Here is a 26,494-nt window from a genome sequence, read left to right on the forward strand (position 1 = left end):
TTCGGCTCTCCGTCTCCGCCTCGGGCTCCTCCGCCAGCTCCTCCGCCAGCGGCTCCGCCTCCGTCGGTCGCCCCCCTGGAGTCGTCAGCCTTTTCTCCACCATGGCTCCTCCCTCCATCGGCTCCACCGTGGGTCGTCATGATGGCTGTGGTCTGGGTCTCGCATGGCTCCTCCTGCTCCGGGTCCCTCCTGAGTTCTCCCTGGCTCCTCCCTCCGTCGTCACCACCCTGGACTTTGTTTATTGTCCTCCTCCCGGAAGACCGTCCGCCACCAGAGCCTCCTCCCACAATGACTTTATTATTTTCACTCCCTTTCCACGCCGCGAGGTCGCGCCTTCCAGGAGGGGGGAGTAATGTCAGAGTTCTGTGTGCCATTTGGACTGTTTATGTTTGTTTTTCCCATTGTGCCCATATTTGGTTCTTCCTGTCCTCATTTTGTCCTGATTAGTTTATTTACTACACCTGTCTGTGTCTTAATCACCACCCTTTATAAGTCTGCTTGTGATTTGAGTTTGCTGTCGGTCCTTGACGTTATTTGGATGTGTGTGGATTATCGTTCTGTTCCTGCCTGTTCCTACTAAGAGTTATATTAAATTGTTATTTGTATCGTATCTCGTCTCTCGACTCATCTATCCAGCACTTACCGTGACAATAAGGATAACAAAATGTCATGTTTTGGTTTTTTTTTTTTTTTTTTTTTTTTTTAAGTTAGTATTTACGGATATTGTAGATTTAAGCGGAAGACTCTTTTAAGCACTTCACCTGAACACTCACCTTATTAAAATATTAGGCTACTAGACACAGGTGCTCAAAATTTACATGGTTCACGTGCACGTAAATTCCTGTATAAGCAACTAAAACAATCACTATTAGCCATTCTAACAGTTTTTCTGATTAAGAGAATCTTAAACTCAGGTATAAAATGGCACAGGTAAATCAATTTGCTTTCACTTTCATTGCTGGCAGCAAGAGAAAAAACCTGGTCTGGACTCCAGTGAACATTTAATCTCTTTATGAAATTAGAGCTGTTTGTCCAGGGATTTTGCAGGGCATTGGTTATAAGTGTCGATCAACACCTTCATTAGGACTTTTGACATTTTTGTAACACTAATAAGGAAACTTTTACATTGGGCAAGTTTGCTGCGGTGCTAGCATGAGTGCGATTGTTCCTGTCGGCCCCTGCAGCGTCAGTCTGGTTTCACACTTGATTCATTCAAACACATGAAGAATTTTAATTTTGTTCCAGAAGCACACTGGAACAAAATGAATAACAGTTAATTGATTGGAAAAATCTATTTAAAAAAACTATTCAAAGGAGCATCTCTTAAGTGTAATTTCAAAAGTCTGTCATTCATGTTCTGCCTTTTGCTTATATTTCTTATATCATCTTATATATTCATAACTTTTCAATGAAATTAAACTCTTCTTTTTGTTAAAAACCATTCAGCAAAGTGCTGTTGATGAAACTGTATTCCATTCCGTGGTTATTGATTATGAAACCACTATGTTTCTGTATAGACATGTAATCTCTTAGTCCACCATCTGCCATATTTACCAAGACTTTTATGGGTAAAGATGGCAGCTATATTGTGCAAAGTATATGGATGCTTTCACTCAGGATTTAAGTCTATATAGGTCTCAGATGGTGATGAATTCATTGTCCAGTGTCAAAGCTATTAGCTAGATCCAACTGGACAGAAAGAGAGGGATCTCTCTGTAACGTTATTCAACAGTTATAATGTAGTCTGGATTTGGAGAAATATTATCAAATGAACATTTGTTCCATTAGAATAGACAAACTTTAATCAGACAAGAGAGTCCTATGTGGCTGAAAGGTTTTGGAGTGTCTTTGTGCCTTATTGTGAAGGAACACTGCATATTCAGTTACCATAGTGGAAGGAATATACAGTTTTAAGAGTGTATTGACTTTTTTTTTAGCAGCAGTCCTGAAAGTGCCATAGTCTTAAACTTAATTCTGACATACAATGAAAACCAGTGGATTGAGTTCAAGAAGGGTGTGACACAAGTTCTCTTTTGCTGATTGAAGTCCAGATCAAGTACCATCTCATTCTGGATGATCTGCTAGGTTTAGTCATGGACAGTGTTGGGGAAAGTTACTTTTAAAAGTAATGCATTACAAATTTGAGTTGCTCCCTGAAAAAGTAACTAATTACGTTACTTGGTTACTTTTTAAGGAAAGTAATGCATTGCGTTACTTTTGCTTTACTTTTAAATCAGGGCTTGCTTCTTTGTTTTTAATATAAAACAATTCTAATGTAAAAGACCTTTTACACCAAAAGTGAAATGAATTCACCTCAGGCTTAAAGAAAAGTACATTTATGCAGGAGATCACACTTCAGCTGTAAAAAAAAAAAAAAAAAAAAAAGCAGCACAAATGTTAGTTTATTTCAAGTAATTTTTGCGTATTAGTATGGTTGAATCGCATCATTGAAGGTCAGCAGCAAAAACACTGATTAATAAAATGGGATTAAATACAAAGGATATTTGTTTTATTTAACGTTTAATTATTGCAGGTTTGCGTCATATTCTGAGTTTGCATTTCACTGTTTTTATTCATTCTGAGGAATACTGAATCTGTTTTTTGTGAGTGAGATGAATTAATGCATGTTCACATTTAGTCTAGAATACAGTAACATCATGTTTACTCCCAATTTCCTGACAATTTGTCGATCAATAAATGGGGAAAAAAATAAATGGCATTACTTATTTGAAAAAGTAACTCAGATATTGTCTTAGAAATTCTAAAGTAATATGTTACTTTACTAGTTACTTTAAAAAAAAAAAAACAAAAACAAAAAAAAACAAACAAAAAAAAACAAACAAACAAAAAACAAAAGTAATATTTTACGTAATTGCATTGAAACCACCAAATCAGAAAGGGTGGATCTGGTGTCAAAAGCAGCAAAAAGTTACAGTAGGATAAAGTGAAAGACAGTGGCGGGCTGTGGTGAAGGAGAGAACATACAGTAGGTAACAACAGTTCTTCCATCTGACAATGGCTAACATAGCATTGCAGTGCTTGACTTTGCTCTGTGGATATGTGTAAACCTGAGTAGGTCTTTTGCTGCTGCTTTAGTTCCTCACTACCTCACCGATTGCTTTACTGCTTAGTTCACCTCCTCCATTAACAGCTCAAAGTCTAAAAAGTATCAACTAGATAAACTAGCAAAAAAATGAACTAACCTATCTTAACAGGCTTAAAAGTGCAGTTTAGACTCCTTACTAGCTACATTTCATTCTGTAAAGTTACACATGCGTTTGTGATGATGACAATGGGTTTGTGTCTTTTGATTCTGTTGAAAATGATGTCTGTCTGTAGTGGCTCTTTATTCACCATCAGCTGATCCAGAGAAGGTCAGACTAACATCTAAAACCTGTAAGTAAAACACAGACTTAGACCACCACTTTAGAATAACTATAACAAACTACTTGCACTATTAGTCAGAGATAATAAACGAACACTGTGACATATATATATATATATATATATATATATTTTTTTTTTTAACCATTTAGACTTTGACTTTGCATCCAAACCAACATGACTGATGACCCTTGACCTTTATCCATAATCCTGCATATATGTCGTCTTTCTGTACTTGGTTAGTTTTATTTGTGACAACAAAAAGAGTGAATATGTTTACCACCATCTTTTACAATTGACATTTTCTAAAAAAAACTAATAATTTCAGGTATAAAAAAACAATGACTATGTTTATAATAATGTAATATAATAATAATTCCAATAATCAGAGTAAGGACAAAATCACAGTAAGATTTTTTACATGACGTACAAACATATTCACTCCTGTTTACATGCAGTTTTCTTTATTGTGATCATTCACTAAAAAGTGTGGTTAGTTTTACTGCTATTATACCCCAATGCACAATACAAATATTTAACTTGCATACATTAGGTGTGTTACTGGCCAGTGTTTTAATCTAAAGTCAAACGCTAGACACATTTCTATAGATGTACTGGATGGTTGTTGGGCACTGTGATAAAACTGAAATATGATAACTGCACTGCAAACGAAGTTGCCATTGCATTCTTCATGCCAGCTCTGGATAAAGATAAGGAGCAGAGACTGGTGGCCTAAATATTGCCTAAATCTCATTATAATTGCATGAGTGTGCATGTGAACGGTCAGTAATAAAAGTAAACTAATGTAGTGTTAGGACAAATAAATAAATAAATAAATAAATAAATAAATATATATATTTCATACTTAATTCATACTATAAACAGAATCAAACTCTTATTAAACATGTCAAGAAAGTAACCCAAGGGAAACTATCAACTTTCTAATATTAATTCAGACAAAGTCACTACTCACTTAACCGTTTCCAATTTATAATGTGGATTATCCTTCAGATCAGAGAGAAGCTTCACATCTGAGTGTCTTAATTTATTTCCAGTCAGATCCAGTTCTCTCAGGTGTGAGGGGTTTGATCTCAGAGCTGAAGCCAGAGCAGCACAACCTTCATATGTGACACCACAATCACTCAACCTGTAGAAAACAATTTCATTCAAGTCATTAAGAACAGGTTCTCATTTTCAATAACAGCCTGGCAAACATGCATTAGAATACAGATAAGGCACATTAAATAAAACAAAACAAAAAAATTCTCAGTTAAAACTTTTACAGGTTGAGGTAAAAGTACTCACTAGTAGTTTTGTTTATTAAATACAAGAACTGAAGTATTTGTCTCTAGTTTCAATAGCTTCTGTAGCACATTCCATTCATTTGGGGCAGCAAATTCAAAAGGGGAATGACTATAAGTAGTTGTCTTTCTAGGGACAGTCAAGGAAATATAATTAGATTATCTAGTTGTATATTAATATTAAGTTGCAGCAACTTTTGAAGATATTCAGGTAATATATTATATTATATAATATATTATATTAATATCCTAATAATATATTTATTAGGATTATGAATGAAATATTTTGAATCTAAATAATTACATGAACATTAATTAATCTAATTAGTCACACAAAAGAGTCTAAATGTCTAAAAGTCCCAAATAAACAATTTAAAAAAAAAAAGAATTATTTTCATAGATGGGTGCACAAAAAGTGTCCTTTCAAAATTGTAATTTTAATTTAATAAATACAATTTTACCAATACCAATTAGTTTCTCAAAGGCCTGCAATGCATTTCACTAGTGGATATGTCCTGTGAAAACCATTTTACAAATATATAATTTTATTATTATTATTATTATTATTATTATTATTATTATTATTTAATTTCACCATTTAAAAAACATAGATCGTTAGAAGTGAGCATCTCTTTGTTTTTGGTAGTTCTATGTGTCAGATATGATATTAACTTTAAACTATTTTGTGACTTTGTGCTTGTTGTTTGGAAAGTTGTTTCCAGTGGAACAGAGCACCCCTGCACCCAAGTCTTCATCTCAAATGGTGAAAGAGGAGGTCTTCAGTTGATTCAAATCCACTTGCATGGTGGAAGGACAATGAGAGCCAGTAACGAGAAATGTGAAGCCAATGTATAAAGTTAATGAAGATGAAGTTAAGTTAAAATGCAGTTGTTATTATTCATTTAAAAGTGAATCTAGTGTTTATTTAGCATTGCTGGTGCTATGACCTGAACCCTGCTTCAACAGCAAACAGAATAAACCAAACCATGCCTCCAAAACTGAGATAAGAACCAAACAGTGGCATATTGTTACACCCATAGACAGGACACATTTTAGTCTTGATTAGTTTTGGTTTTAATTTTATTCATTATTCTTAGAAGGAAAATGAAAGAGAATGTTGATACATTCTTACAATCTTACCACAGTATCCTCAGTTTACAGACAGGATCTTTCAGTCCAGCAGAAAGCAGATTCAGTTCTAAAACTCCTAGCTCATTTCCAGACAGATCCAGTTGTCTCAGGTGTGAGGGGTTTGATCTCAGAGCTGAAGCCAGAGCAGCACAACCTTCATCTGTGACTCCACAATACCTTAACCTGTAAAAACAAATGACACTCCTCAGTCTCTCAGCTCAGAATCTACAGCTCAGATAAACAGGAACTTCACTATCAGAAAGACGGACTAAATCCATGACATAGTTAACAGGTCCAGTCTATTGTGTCTATTGTGAAGTGCAGGCCAAGTATGGCAACCCGTATTTGAAATGTATGCTTTGCATTTCACCCATCCAAGTGCCCACAAACAGTGAATGAACAGTGAGTAGTGAACACACATAAACAGTGAACACACACTCAGTGTGTAGCACTGGGAAGAAATTGGGTGTTTCGTGCCTTGCTCAGTAGCATCTCAGTCTTGGATAATCAGGGTGGAAGTAGAAACTGGCATGGTTATCAATTTGTAGTAGTAACTGATACGGTTTGGAAAAATAAATCAATGCATTGCAAATTGTGAAATGATTCTGCTTTGATTCTAAAATTTTCAGAATGCATCACAATTCTCTCTTGAATCGATTCTGAACTTTGTTTTTAACAGCAGATGGTACTTCATGCTTTAGAAACAGCTGTACTATACTTGCTTCCTTACACTTGAACCAAAATTATTAATTCATAATGTCTGAAAAGGTTGAAGCGAATTTCAAGGGTGTTTACAGTGGGCTGTGTACATTAATCTCACATCATAAATGCATTCTGAGCATAGGTGCAATTACATGACTCGTTCAAGCACTCATCTTTGTGAGAATTTAAGTGTGTGGTTAAAAACTAGATTGGAGCACCATCTACTGTTAACAACTAAGCTTAGAATTGATTCCCAAGAGAATTGTGATGCATTTGGAAAAATCTCAAATCGATTTATGAATCACAATGCATCAATTTATTGTCACAGATATAATAAATGAAGAGGTATCATCACATCAATCGCAAGTTTAGTATGGTGCACCACAATGCTCAGTACTAGGACCTTTGCTTTTCACCTTGTACATGTTACCCTTGGGAAATATCATTAGGAAACATGGGGATAGATTTCACTGTAATGCTGCTGATTCTCGGCTCTATATTTCTTAGTGGCCAGGCAAAACATAAAACGAAAAGTAGTCATTTCCTACTAAATTCTGAAAGGTTTTAATTATTGGTTCAAAACCCTTTTCATGCAATGACCTAGAATGCCCTTTTAACCCCTTTTTAAACTTAAAATTAAAGCCAACAAAAACACCGTAGCTCATTATAAAATTAGTTAACAAGAGTTCCAACTCAGAAGTAAGCAGAAGACCACTGGAATAAATGGGGGTGGATGTTAAGACATTCATGTAGTCTTACCACAGTATCTCCAGTTTACAGTGAAGATCCTTCAGAAGATCAGAGAGCAGATTCAGTCCTGACGCTTCTAATTTATTCAAAGACAGATCTAGTAGTCTCAGGTGTGAGGGGTTTGATCTCAGAGCTGAAGCCAGAGCAGCACAACCTTCATCTGTGACACCACAATCACTCAACCTGTAGAGAACAATGACACTCTTCAGTCTCTCAGTTCAGGATCTACAGCTGAGATATGGAGGAACTTCACAATCAGAAAGAGAAACCTAATCCACAGCATGATTAACAGGTCCAGTCTAAGGTTCAGACCCACTTCTACATTGTGCTTGAGCAACAGAAATATATTTATAGATATTAAAAAATATTTTTTTATTGCTAGAGCTGTGGTGTGCCTACATTGATTTTCAGTTAAAGTACTCTGTAAGACATGACTCAGTGAATATTACAAATATTGATTATTATTTGAATACCTTTTTTTCGACTGTTGTCTAATTTTGTCTCATATATTTTACAGATATGTGCTTACTTAACATGATTCACATTTAAATGTCTTATGTCCATTATTTATTTATTTAGCAAGAAAAGTCAACCTCCACTTTGCACTTTGAAATGAAACCATCACGATTACATATATAACCTTGGTTCCCTGAATCTGAACAACACGCTGCGTCACTGATGTTATGTGACAGTTGTCTAAAACCCTAATACCAGTTCATTGGCTAGTGGCACTTTACACCACCTTAAGACCATGCTCGCACCATCTAAGCACTCAGTTTTTTTTCATTAAGGAAGCACTTCACAAAGTAGGAGACTGGCTGGCAATGCAATGTCTCCTTTCCTATTCAGGGAACCAAAGTATATGTAACAGAGACTAGAGTTGGGGTACTCGGACTCGCACTCGGACTCGAGTCCGGTCTCGAGTACAATTTTTAGGTGACTCGGACTTGTCACGGACTCGAATGCATTTTTACTCGGACTTGACTCGGACTCAAGCCTTTCGGACTCTAAAAATATCCCGAGTCCGTCCGAGTCCAGAGACAGTTCACGGAAATGTCACTGGCTCGATGCATTATCACGAAAGTCTTGTCCAGTAGCTACTTGAAAGCCGACGGGTTTATGTGCGCACTGGAGATGCGCGGATGAGCTCAAACGTCACCCGAATCCGCAGCTTCAAATAAATTATCCGCCCGTCACCCACCCGCACCTCTTTTTCTCTGATTTAGATAACCGCACCCGATCGTCGTTTACAGTTATTCTAATTCATAGTTTTGCATGATGATATGATGAATGGATGATTAATTTTTAACAGCAGATTAATTCAGCTGATCTGCACATCGCAGCACACTTATGTAAGCTTAATCGTTTGTGCTTTTAAGACAAATCCGCGCTAAAAAGAATAACGTTAACTGACATCTGGACGTGACTCTCCGCAATCTCTGATGAAATCAATTGGGAACGCCTACTGGATCCCTGGACAAAAGATTACAGGGAATCACCAGTTTAAGAAATTTCAGATCATAAAAATCTAATTCTTTTCATTTTTAACGTATTGGTTTCGTTATAATGTACTGATTCAAATTAGTAATCAATAATAATTGTTAATTTTACTACTCGGCAAATCTGGTGGTGGCGCGGACGGAGCGGGCGCATCAGGCGCAATCATCAAACATATTTCAAAGGAAGCCGACGCCACATTCCCTACCGTCCTTACTATGTGTTTTGAGCGAATATTTGCATTTATTCACATACGACTGAATTAAAAATGGTGGCCTGTCATGATTTTGGCTAATGCAGGACACTACTGAATGATGCGCATCTGAGGGAATTTAGAAGTGAGTACACGCAAAGACGACGGATTAAAAATGGGTATCCGCAGGTACTGCACTACACCACTAAATATTGCCCTACTCAATAGCACTAACACAGGCGTAACTTCCCTCAAACTTGATCGGAATGTTTTTTTTTTTCTGTCACAACTTCTCGAACAGGTGAACACACAGACACACACCCAAAAATGAAATCGTTTGCCTGAAAAAAAGTATATAGAACAGGTTCATATTTTAGAAAATGTAGTTAATATTTGCCTCATTATTGATTCATCTCATCCACCCGCGACCCACCCGCAAATAATCGGAATGCATTTTTTTTTTTTTATTTCCCGACCCACCCGACCCGCGGATATAAACCGCCATCCGCGCATCACTAGTGCGCGCACACTCAAAGCGCGCTCACAGAACGCGGCTCTCAGTCAGTGTGCGAATACAGTTCTCTTTCGCTTTTAATAGGTTCTGTTACTGCTACACACACACTCGTATTGGAGACTATTCATGTAAATGAAGTCGGTTTTGTCTTAAGTAAACCTGAACAGTTGGGAGAAACACTGATGCGTCAAAATATTTGACCTGTGCGTCAGATCTTAAAGCGACAGCAGCGTAAACCTGCAGCAGCCGACCGCGTCATAAATATTAATCAAACAACAACAACAACAAAAAAAAGCGAGAACATCACTCACTGTTCTTGACTGAATCATCTTTAATGTATACAGTGAAGATTTTGCTGTTTAATTTTAACATTCATTACTTCATGAAATGTCTGTAGTCTATTTCTGTGATAGCCTTTATATAGACCTACATAAAAAAATAAAACAATACAAAAAAAAAAATACAAAAAAACCCTACAATTCTATTTAAAAAATATTATTTCATTTGTATTTTTGATTACTATATGTATTAATACTTTTGCTTGTAATACTTGGAGTGTTTACTTGCCTTGAGCTCAAGAATGTTTTACTTACATTAGTTGATTAGTTTTTTCTGTATTGAAATTCTTATTTAAACATGGTGACAGTTTCTAGCTTAAAAGAAAAATATTTTTTTCTAACATCTTTGCAGCAACAGTTTTTATGGGTCCAAAACCATCTTGGGTGTGCATGATTTTCTAATAATTAAATGGCCCATCATCAATTATTCCTTATATAATGTAATTTATTGTAATTAATGTAACTATAAATGTATTCAAAAAGAAAACAGGTGTGAGTTTGCTGTGACTTACGGAAAGGTAGGGCTTTATACACAGTGTGTGCCATTGTAAAGTCTAGGTTTATCCCTCACAACCTCCAACCCAAAACACACACAGCCACAATCAGAAATAAAAGAGGTGCATTTTCTGCTCTTAAGGTCCCATTCACCAAGATACCTACTCCTTGACCCCCACCCTCGAATTTATACATTTACTACATCAATGAATAAAGTCAAGTCCCGCCCTATAAAGTCCTGTTTCACTCTAAAATATGTCACATTACATAGATCACCCATAACTTCTGTACAATGACTTTAAGTTTGCTAAGCAGAGCATGGACACTTATGAGATGTTGTGAAATCAAAAATCAAAATGGCAAGATCCACTAGAGGTTTGCTTTTCTTACATTTCAACTGACATTGCATTTTTCTAGTTGTAAAGGTTAAAATCAGGGGTGCCCAAACTCGGTCCTGGTCCTTGGTTTAGCTCCAACTTACCTCAACACACCTGCCAGGGGGTTTCTAGTATGCCTAGTAAGAGCTTGATTAGCTGGTTCAGGTGTGTTTAATTGGGACTGGAGCTAAAATCTGTAGGACACCAATCTCCAGGACCGAGTTTGGGCACCCCTGAATTAAAACAATGTTAAGATACTGACAGTAGTGTTTCCTTGGACTCGGACGGACTCGACTCGGACTCGGCCCTTTGGGATTCGGACTTGAGTCCGACTCGGCCCATTTTGGACTCGGACTCGTCTCGGACTCGATTGGTAAAAGACTTGGACTCGACTCGGACTCGACTTAGGTGGACTCGAACCCAACACTAACAGAGACATTCCCTTTCATAGGTTCACTCCATGCTGTGTTGCTGAGACTGTAAGAACAGTATAGAATAATGCCTTCTACTACATTTCCGGTTTTATCTGGAAGACCAAGGACAGTGTCCTGTCCAAGACATGGGAGCCAGGTGCCATCCTCACATTCAGACCTTTATTTATAATTTATTTATTTATTTATTTTTAAAGGGGTCCGTTTCAATGCTGTGGACACAGACAAAATTATACAGACAAAAAATATAATCTGTATAATTTGGCCTATATTTCATTACTCCCTTAATGCGTTCAATTGACCTACATGTCAACATTGATGATATAATAAAATTTGATATAAATATCCTACATTTCTGCCACAATAACACAGTTACTACATTAAATCCATTGTAAATATTGTAAAGATATTTTTAGATTTAAAAGTAGGTTATTTTAGCTGGATTGTTGTCTCAATGTTTCTTCTGTTTCCTGTGTCAGTGTTGTTGAGAATGTTAGTGCAGTTTCATCTGGCTTTAAACTTTAAATCACATGCAGTGCGGTTCACACAAGTACCACTGTTCCACCTTTGGGGTATTATTTAGGTATTCTTGTGTGCTAAAGAAATGGTAACACTCATGTGTTACTGCTACATATGGCCTAAAATCTAATGCCGTCACCTTGTGTTGACATTGTGAAGCTGTCACTTGTAAATTATGCTTGGTGTGCCACATATAATATATATTAATAGACAAGCTGCGGGCTGTTTGAAATGTATCCACGGGCCGGACTTTGGACATCCCTGTACTACAGCAACTGGTAAGTCTCATGAAGGAATTCACACAGGGCGGAAAGGTGTAAGCCCTCATGCTCCTTGTAGAAAACAGGAGCATTCCTCCATTCCTTTAAAAAAAGAAACCTTTGACATCACTATGCTGATGCAAAAGGCAATGGGAATTTTATTGTCATGATTAAATTGCATATTGGGTAATAATTTTGCCATTATTGCATATACTGTATGTTGGGGTGTTTAAAAAAAAAAAAATCAATCATTTTTAGCAATTAAAACCTTTACTCTGTTTTTCACATAAAGATATCAGAGGACTTGGAATTAAACGGACTTGTTTGTAATACTTTTATACTGCTTTTTATGGTCAGTTTTTGCGATATGTACCTGTCACTGTATGTTTATTTGCCTGTTGTGTGTTTTATATTGTTCAAAGGTGGGTAGGTTTAGGGTAGGGGTGGGGTTAGGTGCTCCAAAATATCTATGAAAGTATAAATTTATATAAAATGATTTTTGCAAATGCATGCAAACTATTAAATGCTACTCATAATGCAAACAACTAGAAGCAATGGAGGACCCTGGACATCCAAAACTGAGGCTGAAGAGGTACCCAGAGTCTCAAAAGGTAATGCCAAGGGGTCCTGACCAAGCATTAATATGTGACGAGTTCGGAGTAAAAACATGTTTGTTGGGACCACCACTTAATAGGAACTCCAGCACTGAACCTATAGTACAGTGGACTGGTTTTAAGTTACGTTGCCCACACCACACCAGAAAACAAAGAGTTTTTCACTCAAGAGCATACAGTCTGTGTATTTCTTCCATCGACCTGGTGGGATATCTAGGGGATATCTAGTCATCTAGCCATATCTAGTCCGGATTAAAATGAACAGGTTAAAACCAACGCTCTTCTTTCCTCAAAAAGAAAAAAAGCCTAAAGCAGACAGACAAATCAGAGAGGCCAATAAGCGCAAAACAACATACAGTACCTGTCATGTTTTGCTTCCTGCAATTAATTTGTCATACAGATATTATTAAAAACACATTGAGCCTCATTCATGAAACTTGTGTAAATAAGTGTAATTTGCACATAAAACAGACCTTCCCGAAACTCCAGATTCACAAATGCTTTGTAAACATCCAATCTGATAGTTAAATGTGTATGTTAATGAAATCCAGTCATTTGTAAATAGGGCACTCATGCACGCTCATTCACAATTAGCATAATCCCAGCCTATAAATTACACACACAAAAAAATAAAATAAAATTGCGTGTCCAGGAACGCAGTGGAATATTCTGGTCTACTTTCTCAGGTTTGCCTTCGGTATATTGCATAAATGCAATAAAGATTAAGATTAGGCCATATGCCTAACAATAAATATTCAATAACGTGTGTCCAATAAAGAGTTTTTAGCCAGCTGAAAACATGTCAGGCGCTCTTCTTAAAATAACCAGCTGGTGGCACTTGAAAATGCTTTGCTTGCACAGCATTCTTCCAGCTGAGGCGCTTTAGTTGCTATGATTTGGAATATCCACAGTGTCAACATATTACTAGCATCTCATTTTTAAGAATATGAACCTTTTTTATGAATTGGAAAGTTTACGTCAGAACGGCTTTAAAAATGATTTACACAAATTCGTTCTGCTTGTGTTTCATGAATGAGGCCCATTGTGTCTGCCTAATAGGGGTGGTAAACTGGTCTAAAACAGTAAGCAAAGAACACGACATTCGCTTTTCACAGACAAACCTCTTTCTGAAAGATATCTGTATATATGTGACATAGTCCTTGTGTAAGTGCCCAATGAATTGGTGGGATGGTATAAGGCAGGGGTGTTGAACTCCGGTGTTTGATTAGGGTTAGACAACCATCACTCTGGGGCTGTTCCCACAGCATCAGTGACAGTGTGGAGTGAACCTATGAAAGGGAAGCAATGCTACTGTCTCTAAAACATTTTTAAGTGCAACAAAACAAACTTGTGGACACAGCAAGTATAAACCAAGTTTCAGAAGGGTTTAGATTCTTTGAAAAACTGTGCTAACACTGCTACTCACCCTATACTATCATCATAAATATTTAAATTATGGCAAAACTTTCTAAAGAATATAATAAAGATTAAAACAACATTGAATTATATGACAGGACACTTTAAATTTTCATTTTGTTCATATTGATCATAGGAGCAAAATGAAAAGAATGTTCATTCATACAATCTTACCGCAGTATTTCCAGTGTACAGTGAGGATCCTTCAATCCATCAGAGAGCAGATTCAGACCCGAGTCTCCTAGTTTATTCAATGACAGATCCAGTTCTCTCAGATGTGATGGGTTTGATCTCAGAGCTGAAGCCAGAGCAGCACAACCTTCATCTGTGACACCACATTTACCCAACCTGTGGAGAACAATGAAACTCTTTCTGGGTTTGCATTCTCAGTCAGACACTCCATCCCCCCTTTTCTCCTCAGTTGTGACACCCCTGATTGGCAGAGTCAATGCCAGAGCCCTCAGTTAAAATCATGGTTGGGAATGATTTATGATTGAAAAATTATCGATTATCTGAATTGAATGATTATGTAATTGCATGAACCATTTCACCTTACTAACAATGAATGGTTACATTTGATTTTATTCAGACTTCTGAAAATCTCTAGTAGAGAACATTAAAACCCATGCTATTACAAATCTATGTCCTGGGTTAAATATTTACTTGAATTTGGGGAAGATGGAACATGTTTAGTTCCATTTTATTTTTCTTACATAGCACATTTCTACTGCCACAAGAGAAGAGTAAATCAAGAAAAACATCAACAACAACAAAAACAACAACAGAGGATCATAAAAAAAACTTGACAACAACAACAACAACAATCAGACAAAAAGCTAAAAAAATAATTCAAAAAAACCATTTTAAAAGCAGTCTGTGATGGGGCAGACTCAAAAAGTATAAAAGTGCGTTCTTCAAAGCCAGGCTTGGCTATAGAAAAGGCTGATCACTTTTTTTTTTTATTTGAGTCTAACCAGTAACCATTGCAAGGATGTTAAAATCAGAGTGAATCTGTCCTTCTTTCTCATACAGTCAAAAGCAGCAGCATTTTGAGAAAGCTGCAACAGATTTACCAATGACTGGGAAATTCCTAAATACACATTATAGTGCAATTCTAGATGATATTTAAAGCATGGATGATTGTCTCCAAATCACTAGGTGAGAGCATTGGTTTTATCTTATCTATTAAACTTAAGTAGTAGAAATCAGTTCTCACCACAGTATTCACTTGTTTTGCAAAATTCAACTCAAAATTTCAAATTAACTCAAAATAATCAAATTATACATTCAGATTTTTTGTGCATGGAAACAAGAGAGGGGATCCAAATAACTATAAATATGGGGCAAAGAGCCAAGACAACAAAAACAAAACAATAAAAAATTTCTTAGCCATCCAGGATTTTACATCCTCAAGACACTTCAAAGAACAATAGTAGAACAGGACTTATCAACTGGGTTTGATAGGACATACAATTAAGTATCCTCAGCATAGCAGTGGTATGCAATCTCATATTTCCTAAAATTAGACCCCAAAGATTACATATTAGCTACATCCCAATTCATAGGCTCCATAATAGGGGAACTAAAGGAGATAAATGATTACCAATTGTAACTGATAAAGACCTATTGGTCAGATAAGAAGAAAACCAATGCAAAACAATGCCACTAAGCCCAACCTCCTGGATATTGTGATCAGTTAAGCAGAAGTTAGAAAGAATACATCAAACACTAAAAAAAGGTCATCTGAGGAAATTTGAGGAAAGTTAAAATCAGACAGATCTAGATTAAACCCTTGATTAAATCTGTCAATATTCATGTTAGAATGAAGCCAGTTGGAAAAAGTCAATCTTCTCAAACACTTTCAACAAAAAAGGCATTGAGGAAATAGGTTGAATATTTAATATTTATCACCATTAATTGGTGAACAATTTACGGATTCACTGGCATAATTTTTTACACTCATTTTCACCATTCCTGAAAACAGTATATGTGGATGTTTGGCCCTTTTAGATAAACAAAGCTTTTCTTAAAATTGTGAAGGGATTATGTAGAGAACCCAAACTTACTACACAATGAATATCTTCTTTACACTGTATGTATGATTTTTTTCTCATTATAATAGCAAGATCTTGCAAGTGTGTAAAACTGTGTAAAAAAAGTGTGTAAAAACAATTTTTTTTTTTTTTTTTTACAAAAAGTGTACAGAGCGCATTCTGACCAACCTACAGTAAACACCACTGATTGGCCATTAGGGGTTTTTTGCAACAGAGGAACCTTTACATAAGCTGTTTCTCTATACCAAGTATGCAAAGGACACAGGAGGACGCAAATCCAGCAATTCTGCAAATGAAACGGCAGCTTACTTGATAACGTCACTCAGCTCGCCTTGGCTACTCTGCTTATTCTCCCTGTATATATATTTACAATATTATGAAATATGCCTGCATGCACACAAAAACACAAAGGAGGGTTTAAAAGCTGTTGACTTTGAGCTGGTACAGAATTGAGTTGGTACTACTGGTACTGTGAAAAGACCCAATGTAAGAAGAAGAAAATGGAGAATGTTACCATTTACACAGTCTTACCTCAGTTTTTCAAGTTTACAGTGAGGATCCTTCAGTCCATCAGAGAGCACATTCACTCCTGATGCTCCTAGTTTATTCAGTGACAGATTCATATTTCTCATGTGTGAGGGGTTTGATCTCAGAACTGAAGCCAGAGCAGCACAACCTTCATCTGTAACACCACAATCCATCAACCTATAGAGATTGAAGATGCATGGTGAACTGATACAAGCTGCGACCACAGAATAAAATGTAAAACATCCACATAAATATCATTACAGGACAAACGGCCGGTTTTGAGTGCAGTCATATTCATATGTTGACATCTACATCAATCAGCTCCCACACAGACACAAAAAAAATTCTCAGCATGCTTTAGTAAGCACTCTCTTGCTGACTGCCTTTGTAGAAATTTAACCCATTTTGTTGCTTTGGTAAGATGCATGCTAAAGTCAAAATCATGTTCATGTGATCACATTTTATTGGTGTAATGATTGGTTTTAGTGTGACTTACTGAACTGATTTAGACTCTTTAACCACAGGCTGCAGCTTCTGAAGAACTTTGTCTGCTGTATTTTGGGATCCAATAAACAGTTTTAGTTTGAAAACATCCATCTTTTGCTCTGATGTCAGCAACACATAAACCAGAGCTGACCACTGTGAAGAGGAGAGTTTGGTTTCTGTTATTTTTCCAGATGTCAAAAAATCTTGGATCTCCTGCATCAGTGAATCATCACCCAGTTCATTCAGACAGTGGAACAGATTGATGGATCTCTCTGGACAGCGATTCTTTCTAATCTTCTGTTTGATGTACTCAACTGTTTCATCTTTGTTGTAGGAACAACTTCCTGTCTGTGTCAGTAGTTCTTGTAAGAGAGTCTGATTGGACTCCAATGAGAGACCCAGAAGAAAACGCAGGAAAAGATCCAAATGTCCATTCTTACTCTTGAAGGCCTTTTTCACAGCTCTCTGATGCAGCTCAGATAATGAAACATGTAAAGCCTTCTTTAAATGCTTCAAAGGACTAGAAGACAGTGTAATAAACACATTTCTGTTTTTTGTCATAAGGGACAGATGTGCATATAAAGCTGCTAAATGTTCCTGGATGCTCAGATGAACAAAGCAGAAGACTTTTCCCTGATACAAGCCAAACTCCTCTCTGAAGATCTGAGTACACAATCCTGAGTACACTGATGCTTCTGTCTCATCAATGCCACACTCTCTCAAGTCTTCCTCATAGAAGATCAGGTTGCCTTTCACAAGCTGCTGGAAAGCCAGTTTGCCCAGTTTGGCAATCATATTTTCATCTTTGACTTTCCTTTCATAGTCCTTGTCATGTTTGATGCTGGTCTGAAGGATCAGGAAGTGTGTGTACATCTGAGTGAGAGTCTTGGGAATCTCTCCACTCTCTGCTTCACTCAACATCTTCTCTAGAACAGTGGCTGAGATCCAGCAGAACACTGGGATGTGGCACATGATGTAGAGGCTCCTTGATGACTTCAGGTGTGTGATGATTGTATTGGCCAGACTCTGATCACTGATTCTCTTCCTGAAGTATTCCTCCTTCTGTGGATCATTGAAGCCTCGTACCTCTGTTCCTCGATGGACACACTCAGAGGGAATGAGATCAGCTGCTGCTGGTCTGGAGGTGATCCAGATGAGAGCAGAGGGAAGCAGATTCCCCACAATGAGGTTCATCAGCAGCACATCCACTGAGGCTGATTCACTTACATCACACAACCTCACATCACTTTGAAAATCAGAGACAGACGACACTCATCTAGACCATCAAAGATAAACAACACTTTATATTCATCACTAGATATTTCTATTTCTTTGGTTTCAGGGAAAAAGACATGAAGAAGATTTGAAAAACTGAGTGTTTCATCCTTCATCAAGTTGAGCTCTCTGAAAGGAAGTGGAAATATGAGCTGGATGTCCTGATTCTCTTTCCCTTCAGCCCAGTCCACAATGAACTTCTGCACAGAGACTGTTTTTCCAATGCCAGCGACTCCCTTTGTCAGCACAGTTCTGATGGCTTTGTCTTGTCCAGGTAAAGGTCTAAAGATGTCATTGCATTTGATTGGTGTGTCTTCTGTTGCCACTGTCCTTGATTGTGTCTCAATCTGTCTCACCTCATGCTCATTACTGATCTCTCCATTTTCACTCTCTGTGATGTAGAGCTCTGTGTAGATCTCATTCAGGAGTGTTGGGTTTTCCTGCTTTTCTGTTCCTTCATACAGACACTGAAACTTCTTCAGCAGATTTGATTTGAATCTGCTTTGAAACAACTGAAAAATAAATGACATATTATCAAATTGCAGAACATAAATTAAAAAGTAAAAAGGTTAAAATGCAAAATAGAAAATTAACCAGATTATCAGTAACAGATGTCAGACAAACAAACAAATAATTAATTCTGTGCTCAAAAATCACTTTACTGTACAATACGTTTTAAATGCTTCCAGAATTTGATTGCCCATTTCTGTATTTTGATGAGTGGATATTTGAAGAATTCTGCCCTGTATGCATAATTGGTTGCATATTGGTGATCTTTTTGTTTGTCTAAAGAAAAATGGGGTACCTCAAATCAGTTGATGCATGTTTAAATTTTACTGGCTCTCTCATAGATCCATCACTGCATCCCTCCCTGTGGAATTGACTTTAATGGAATAGAGACAGTAGAATAAAGATACCAGATTAGACCCAAGAAGGATTCACATAATTGATTTTATATCTATATAAATATCAAAAAGACAATATCTATCTTGACAGAAATGTTGTACCTCAGATCAGTTGATTTGTGTTCACCCCTAAATTTTATTGGCTCTCTCATAGACCCATCACTCTTCAAGGACACACAGCTGGACTCCAGTGAGTTTAATTTCTCCGTCTGGAATTGACTTTAATATATTACGGACATTAGAACAGAGCAAATATAATAGAGACAAAAGTTCATATAGATACTATGTCACTCATCTGTCCATTTAATTTATCTTTTAATTTAAGGCTATTTATATTGACCATGTTTTCAGTCCATGTTTTGACAGTCAGGGTCCTAATTTTATTTCAGTCTCACAATACGACAGAGAAAAACCACTAATATAAACTTATCAACCATTGGCAAACACCCTGTTGTGTGACATATAATGTATTTCAATAACATTCAAATAATAAGAAGAGTTTGATGTACCTGCATCCTGGAGAATCTTCATCACTGAATGTTTCTTTCTCATTCATGATTCATTCACAGAAACACTGATTTACTGAAATACAAGAAAAATTTAAATTCACGTTGCTTACCTTTAATTTATTTGTACATGGGTTTTAACACTAAACCTGCTTCAGCACACCTGGCCTGTGACTTCTAATGATCCTTAAGACCTTGATTATCTGGTTCAGGTATGTTTGATTAGGGTTGGAGCAAAACTCTGCAGGAAAGTGGGTCACCAGGAGCAGGATTGAAGACCTATATTGCAGATTGTGGAGAGTTGGGATGATAAGTAATTTACCAATCATTTTTTTTTAAATTAAATAAGATGTCCAACCCAAAAAATCTATAGGCCTAATACAATTGTGAAATGAATGTTTCTTCCAGTACTTCATGTTTAAGTTTTTAAAATACTTCAAGAAAGCCTTTGGTTACTAATGACAAAGTCACATGAAAGCAGCTCACCTGAATAATGCTCACCCACCTTCATCAAAATGTTGTTTACAACAGGCTCCCAACATGTTTGTAGATTCTCAGAAAGTGTTTACCCCCTCCCATGTGAATTCCTGTAAATACAAATATTACTATTAAATCACTCTGATGCTTGGTTTTTGTGAGTTAAAAAATAGTATGTCCTGGTGTAAAATGGCACACGGTGTAAAAATTCTTTTACTTCTGTTTGCAAAAGTTGCCAATCCAGTTTAAAAAAATCCAGCTTGTCCAGTTCAGTTCATAAACAGATTGGTTATAAGAAAGAGAGAAAGAAACTAGTACCTCACTAGTTTTGATCAGTAAACATTTAAAGGCTTTAAGATTTTTAATCTCATGAATATTAATGATTTTAAATTAATTTTTTTTTAATTCAGAAATTAGAGTATTTACTATTTTCAAGTAAAATATTACAACAACAACAACAACAACAACATTAAAGTAGCACTAAAAGTACCCTTTTAGTCAGTATTATTTCATTCATGTAGTTAATTTTTTTTGTTTGTTATTTAGCCAAAGAGAAGGAAGTGAAATGTGACAACATGCCCCATAGATAGGAAGGGTTGTAACCATTTGACCACTTATTAACAAGCATTAACCATCTGATTTCATTTTTCTTTGTTTTTTTTTAAATGTACAAGACAAACTGAACTATTTACAGATAATTATTAACTTTTATTTTTTAGTGTATTTTAGTAGACTAATTAAAAATTATTTTGGAATTTTTACAATGAGCACACAAATCAAATCTAAAGCATAAATGCAAGTTAAAACAAACAGAAGGAAATAGACGAAGACAAACATTTTAACATTCAAACTTATTTTTATAACAAATTTATTTTGTCTTGTCATTTATAAATTTGTTTTGTTAAAATGGCTCAGTGTCCATTATTAGTTAAAGGTTGCAAAAAAAAAAAAAAAAAAAAAAAAAAAATACTACTAAATTTAGACTTCATTAGAATGGTACCTCTATTATAGGCACTCATGCCTGCTTTAACACATACTCTGTGGCTTTTGTAAAACAACAATGCAAAATGCACTGATGGCATAATATGGATCAGCAGGCAATGGTCCTTTTACCAAAATGTAGTCCAATTAAAAACAATTGTTATAATAAAAAGACCTCAATCATGTATATAAAATAATACAATTAAATAAATAAAAAACAACCTCCTTAGTCTACCAAACTTATATTTTTAAATATGCTAATTTATGTATGTAAACTAGATATCATTTGTTGGTTACTTTATGTTTTTATTTGTGAATAATAGAATGTTGGGATGACTACAAATTATTCACCAATTTGTATCGATTATTAAACAATGTATTTTTTTTTTTTTATTAAATGACCTATATGCTCAACTACCCTATAATGATATAATAAGTTTAAGAAATGTATTTCTTTAAGTTCTTCATGTTTAAGTTTTTAAAAATGCAAGAAAGCATTGAAGTTAATGAGGAAGTCATGAATGCAGCTCACCTGACTAATGCTCACTCACCTTCATAAAAATATTACTGTAGTTTACCACAGGTTCCCGACATGTTTGTAGATTCTCATAAAATGTTTCTTCACCACATAAAGTCCTGTAAAGGCAACTAGAAATACTACTAAGGCAACTGATGAACACACAGTGCTCTGGTGTAAAATGGCACAAAACAAAAAACAAACAAAAAAAAAAAAAAAGCAATACAAACTCTTTCACTTCTGGCAAAAGTTGCCAATCCTGTTTGAAGAGGAAATCTCCAGCACATTCCATTCAGTTCATAAACAGTTTGGTATGAGTGAGAGACTGAAACCTCACAAGTCTTAATCAGTAAACATTTAATGGCTTTGAAATGTTTAATTTCATGAATATTACTTATGCACAAATAAGATTCTTTTGGATCAGAAGACTCAAGCATTTAATCATTTAAAGTTAAATGTAATAATAACTTAAATAACATTAATAAATACAAAAATCTTTTAATTTCAGTATCACACTAATTTCCTATTTTTCTGGCATAGTTCTCATTACACAGTGATTTATTTTAGAGGAGAGCAGGAGGCATCAAACACCATTTAGTTTATTTATTTTTTATTTTTTTTCCAGTTTGTGTAAATTCATTTGGAGTTTAGAGTGTTTTCTATTTCCCCATATTAAGTTCACAAATATTTGGTACATTAATGGTTACTTTTATTAATACACTTTTTTCTAAAGGACGTGAAATGTGACAACATGACCCTTAGAGCATTTGACATCTTACATTTTTATCCTGATCTAATTTAAAATAGTTTAAGATCAAATGTGTTGTCAAACATAGTTATTAATCTTGTCATTAACATAGAGGAACAAACACACATATGTTTCACAGAACATAAAACAAATAACCTAGAGATTTTTAAGTCTTTATTTTAAATAAACACTTAAATCTAAGATGAAAAAAAAAGTCATTAAAATTCCTCAGTTTGATTACATAAAAAAAACATTTGCTATGAATACATTAATTTTTTTTAGACATATCCAAAAGGTTTTTGAATTTTGGCACATTTTCCCCTACATTACAGTGATATGGTTATTACTAAATTAAGTATGTTTCATCATGCTACCCTGAACCATGTCATCCAGACATGAACAGTCCCGAAACAAAACATCATCTACAGAAAAAGAAAACATCACAACATCACTATCAGCATCAGAAAAGCTCAGACCCCCAAAAGTCAGCTGATGACACATGGGGGCGCTGTTATACAACAAAACAACTGAGCATTAAGTGGAGGACAGAAGTAAGATCATCACTGGAGCTAAAAGCAGGTCCAGCATCAAATAAATGAAATGTGTTTCATTCAGTCTTCTGCTTATTTCCGATATTTTTAAGCAGCTTCAACTCTGTTTGAGAGCAGAAACAAGACTGCAGGAACAGGCAAGAGATCCAACTCGACAGAAAGAGAGTGACCTGAGATAAATGTTTGATAGTGAAGGTTGTTCTTACCGTTATAATGGAGTCTGGGTTTGAAGAAACACATGAGAAAATGAACATCTATTTCATCAGAACAGACAAACTTTAAAGCAGACGGGACAGTCAAACAACAAACAGAAGAATTGGAAATCATTCAAAATCACATTTTTTCACATTATTTTCCTGTATTTAAGTAGATGGTTGAGAGAAAACAAACATATTTATTTAGTATACTTTAAGACCACATGGCTACAAAAATGTGAACCACACAAAATCCATCTAAGTTTCTGGATTTAGGAAATTTTACTGAAACATCATTAAGAAATGAAAGCTGAGAAGAAAAGCAGAACAACTCTTCAAGGGTTTTTGACAAAAAAAAAAAAAAAGAGGAGAGAGACTGGTCTGTACTTTTCAGCTGCTATAGGACTGAGTGCTGTTTTTTGAGCAGTTGGGTTACCTGAGCCTGCTTAAATGCAGTGGGAAAGTTGCTAGTAATCAGAGATGTGTAGAAGCAGCAGGTAGCAGTTTAGAAGAGAGATACTGTACGGGTCTAAGGAACAGGTTATAATAAACTTGGCTTGTTGACATCAGTAAACCAAAACAAAGTTTGGTGTATTTTGAAAATCAACTATAAATAAATGCTTCTCTCATAGAGGGGAGAAAAAAAAAAACAATAAAAGCTAATAGTCCAGTAATGGTGAAAATCCACATGTGCCTTCATTGAAGAGAAAAATAATCTGGAAACACATTTAAAAAAAAAAAAAAAAAAAAAAAAAAAGTAATCCTCCAGAGCAGGCAGAGTTGTCAACCATAGCATGTGCTCTCAGAGCTGCTGTTTTCTCCAAGTTTGCTTGCATCTACTCCACTAGGCCTTCTTCTGTTCAGGTGCTCAGCTATCAGAACAAAAGTCCTCCTTCCTACTACAATAAGTCATAAAAATAAAAACAAAAGTCCTATAAGCTTTCAATACACTTCAGCTGAAATCTTCCCTTATCCCACGTAACAATAACGGATTTATTTTTTACAACGTTGTAGGATTGCTGACACAAAAAACTTTGGAGACATTTATCTCTATATGGAGAGAGAAAGAAGAAAGAGTTTAACATGCATGAGTGGAGGTTTGCAGTGTGCCAGTTTCATAGAGAACTGGATACTTATGGTTGCCACTTTATCAGTGTAATAGGTGGCAAAATCCTCAGCAGTCAGAGAAGAAGTGGGAGAAGGTGGAAGAAATGAGAATGTTGTGAACAGTTTATGAGTATCTGAGGTGTTACTTGTTTTGTTCTGCTAGTATAAGACCTTGGGAACAGAAACACCAGAGGAAAAAGTTGACAGGAGGTGAGACTTTGTGTGGATTTTGGTCTTGTGTCATTTGCTCTCAGCAGCTCTAAGCTTGACTGATGGTTATGAAGAGCCTAATGGTTAAGAAGATTCATATGCTGGACAGGAGGTGAAAGTACAGATATTGTCAAGGCAGGATATTTAGGTGGAGCTGTCAGTAGCTTCATTAATATCAAGAGAAGAGAAGTGGTTAGTGGAGAGAAGGGATGCACACCACAGAGAAGAAACATATAGAGAAGAAACATATAGAGAAAGCAAGATGCAGTGAAAGGAGATAAGAGGAGTTAGAGATGAGCTTAAAGAGAGAGTGACAGAGAAAGTCCACAGAAAAATGTAATGTAATAACACGATTAAGCGAAACAGTTAAATGTGAGAATGAGCTCTCTTAAGAAAGAAACTCGTAATCTTGGGTGCAAATGGAGAAAAACTAACTTGGAAGTTTTTAGAATTGCGTGGAAAAACAGTATGTCTAGATATAGACATGCTCTAAAAGCTGCCAGGGCAGAACATATCCGCAAACTCATAGAAAATAACCAAAACAATCCAAGGTTCTTATTCAGCACAGTGGCTAGATTAACAAATAATCAGACATCACCCAATCTTCATCACCCAATATTTTCCCTTACAGTTTAATAGTAATGACTTTATGAATTTCTTCACTGATAAAATAGATAACATCAGAAATACAATAACAAATGTAGATTCTACAGCGTCTAATACATTGGCTTCTTTCGCCACACCCAAAGAAAAACTGCAGTGCTTTACAACTATATGACAGGAAGAGCTAAATAAACTCATCACTGTGTCTAAACCAACAACATGCATATTAGATCCTGTACCCACTAAATTATGTTCTGGGAATTTACAGTTGTTACCTGTAGCAGAAGAACCTCTTCTCAATATTATTAACTAATCGTTATCTTTATGTCACATCCCAAAACCATTCAAGCTGGCAGTTAAGCCTCTTCTTTAGAAACCACAACTAGACCATAGTGAACTGGCAAATTACAGACCCATTTCTAAACTTTGTTTATGTCCAAAATTTTAGAAAAAGTTGTGTCTGCTCAGCTGTGCTCCCTCTTGCAAAAAAAAAAAAAAAATCTCTATGAAGAATTTCAGGTTTCAGGCCCCATCATAGCACAGAAACTGCACTTGTTAAAATCACTAATGACTTGCTTCTTGCGTCAGTCCAAGGCTACATCTCAGTGCTAGTTTTACTTGATCTTAGTGCTGCGTTCGACACTATAGATCATGACATACTCATAGATCGACTACAAAATTATGCAGGTATCCAAGGGCAGGCTTTAAGATGGTTTAGATCCTACCTGTCCGACCGCTACCACTTTGTTTATTTAAATGGGGAGTCATCTCAATTATCACCAGTATGGAGTGCCACAAGGATCTGTCCTAGGTCCTCTGCTATTTTCAATATACATGCTGCACCTTGGTAATATTGTTAGAAAACACAGGATTAGTTTCCATTGTTATGCTGATGATACTCAACTATATATCTCAACATGACCAGATGAAACTTCAGTTAACAGAGTGTGTTAAAAATGTAAAAGATTGGATGACCAATAATTTTCTCCAATTAAATTCAGATAAGACAGAGATTTTACTTATTGGACCAACATGCAGTACACAGAATCTTTTGATTTACAATTTGCAATTAGACGGATGTACTATTACTTCCTCTACAGTCAAAAATCTGTGTGTTATATATTAGACAGCAACTTTTGAAAAATTCAATTTCTCATGTTACTAAAACAGCATTCTTCCATCTTAGAAACACCGCCAAACTATTAAATATGTTACCTGTTTCTTATGCAGAAAAGCTAGTTCATGCATTCATGACCTCTAGACTGGACTACTGTAATGCACTACTAGGTGGTTCCCCTTCATCTTTAATTAACAAGCTATAGGTTGTCCAAAATGCAGCTGCTAGAGTCCTTACCCGTTCAAGAAAATATGATCATATTACCCTAATTTTACAGTCTCTACACTACCTATTAACTAGTCTTCTATCACGC

At 35.8% G+C, this 26,494-nt stretch overlaps 1 protein-coding gene across 1 annotated transcript; it reads right to left on the reverse strand.

Annotated features, from left to right (window-relative positions):
- Window positions 1-2,551: 2,551 nt before the first annotated feature.
- LOC127158981 (NACHT, LRR and PYD domains-containing protein 12-like) lies at window positions 2,552-21,791 on the reverse strand. The gene is given in 14 exon segments (XM_051101928.1): window positions 2,552-3,394; window positions 4,358-4,531; window positions 5,826-5,999; window positions 7,278-7,451; window positions 14,097-14,270; window positions 16,508-16,681; window positions 17,001-18,249; window positions 18,252-18,763; window positions 19,071-19,148; window positions 19,273-19,389; window positions 19,680-19,752; window positions 19,871-19,955; window positions 20,182-20,263; window positions 21,686-21,791. Coding segments are annotated over 11 exon segments (2,880 nt in total). The 5' UTR covers window positions 19,727-19,752; window positions 19,871-19,955; window positions 20,182-20,263; window positions 21,686-21,791; the 3' UTR covers window positions 2,552-3,387.
- Window positions 21,792-26,494: the final 4,703 nt, after the last annotated feature.

The sequence above is a fragment of the Labeo rohita genome, unplaced genomic scaffold (assembly GCF_022985175.1).
Source record: "Labeo rohita strain BAU-BD-2019 unplaced genomic scaffold, IGBB_LRoh.1.0 scaffold_183, whole genome shotgun sequence".
Classification (NCBI taxonomy): Eukaryota; Metazoa; Chordata; class Actinopteri; order Cypriniformes; family Cyprinidae; genus Labeo; species Labeo rohita.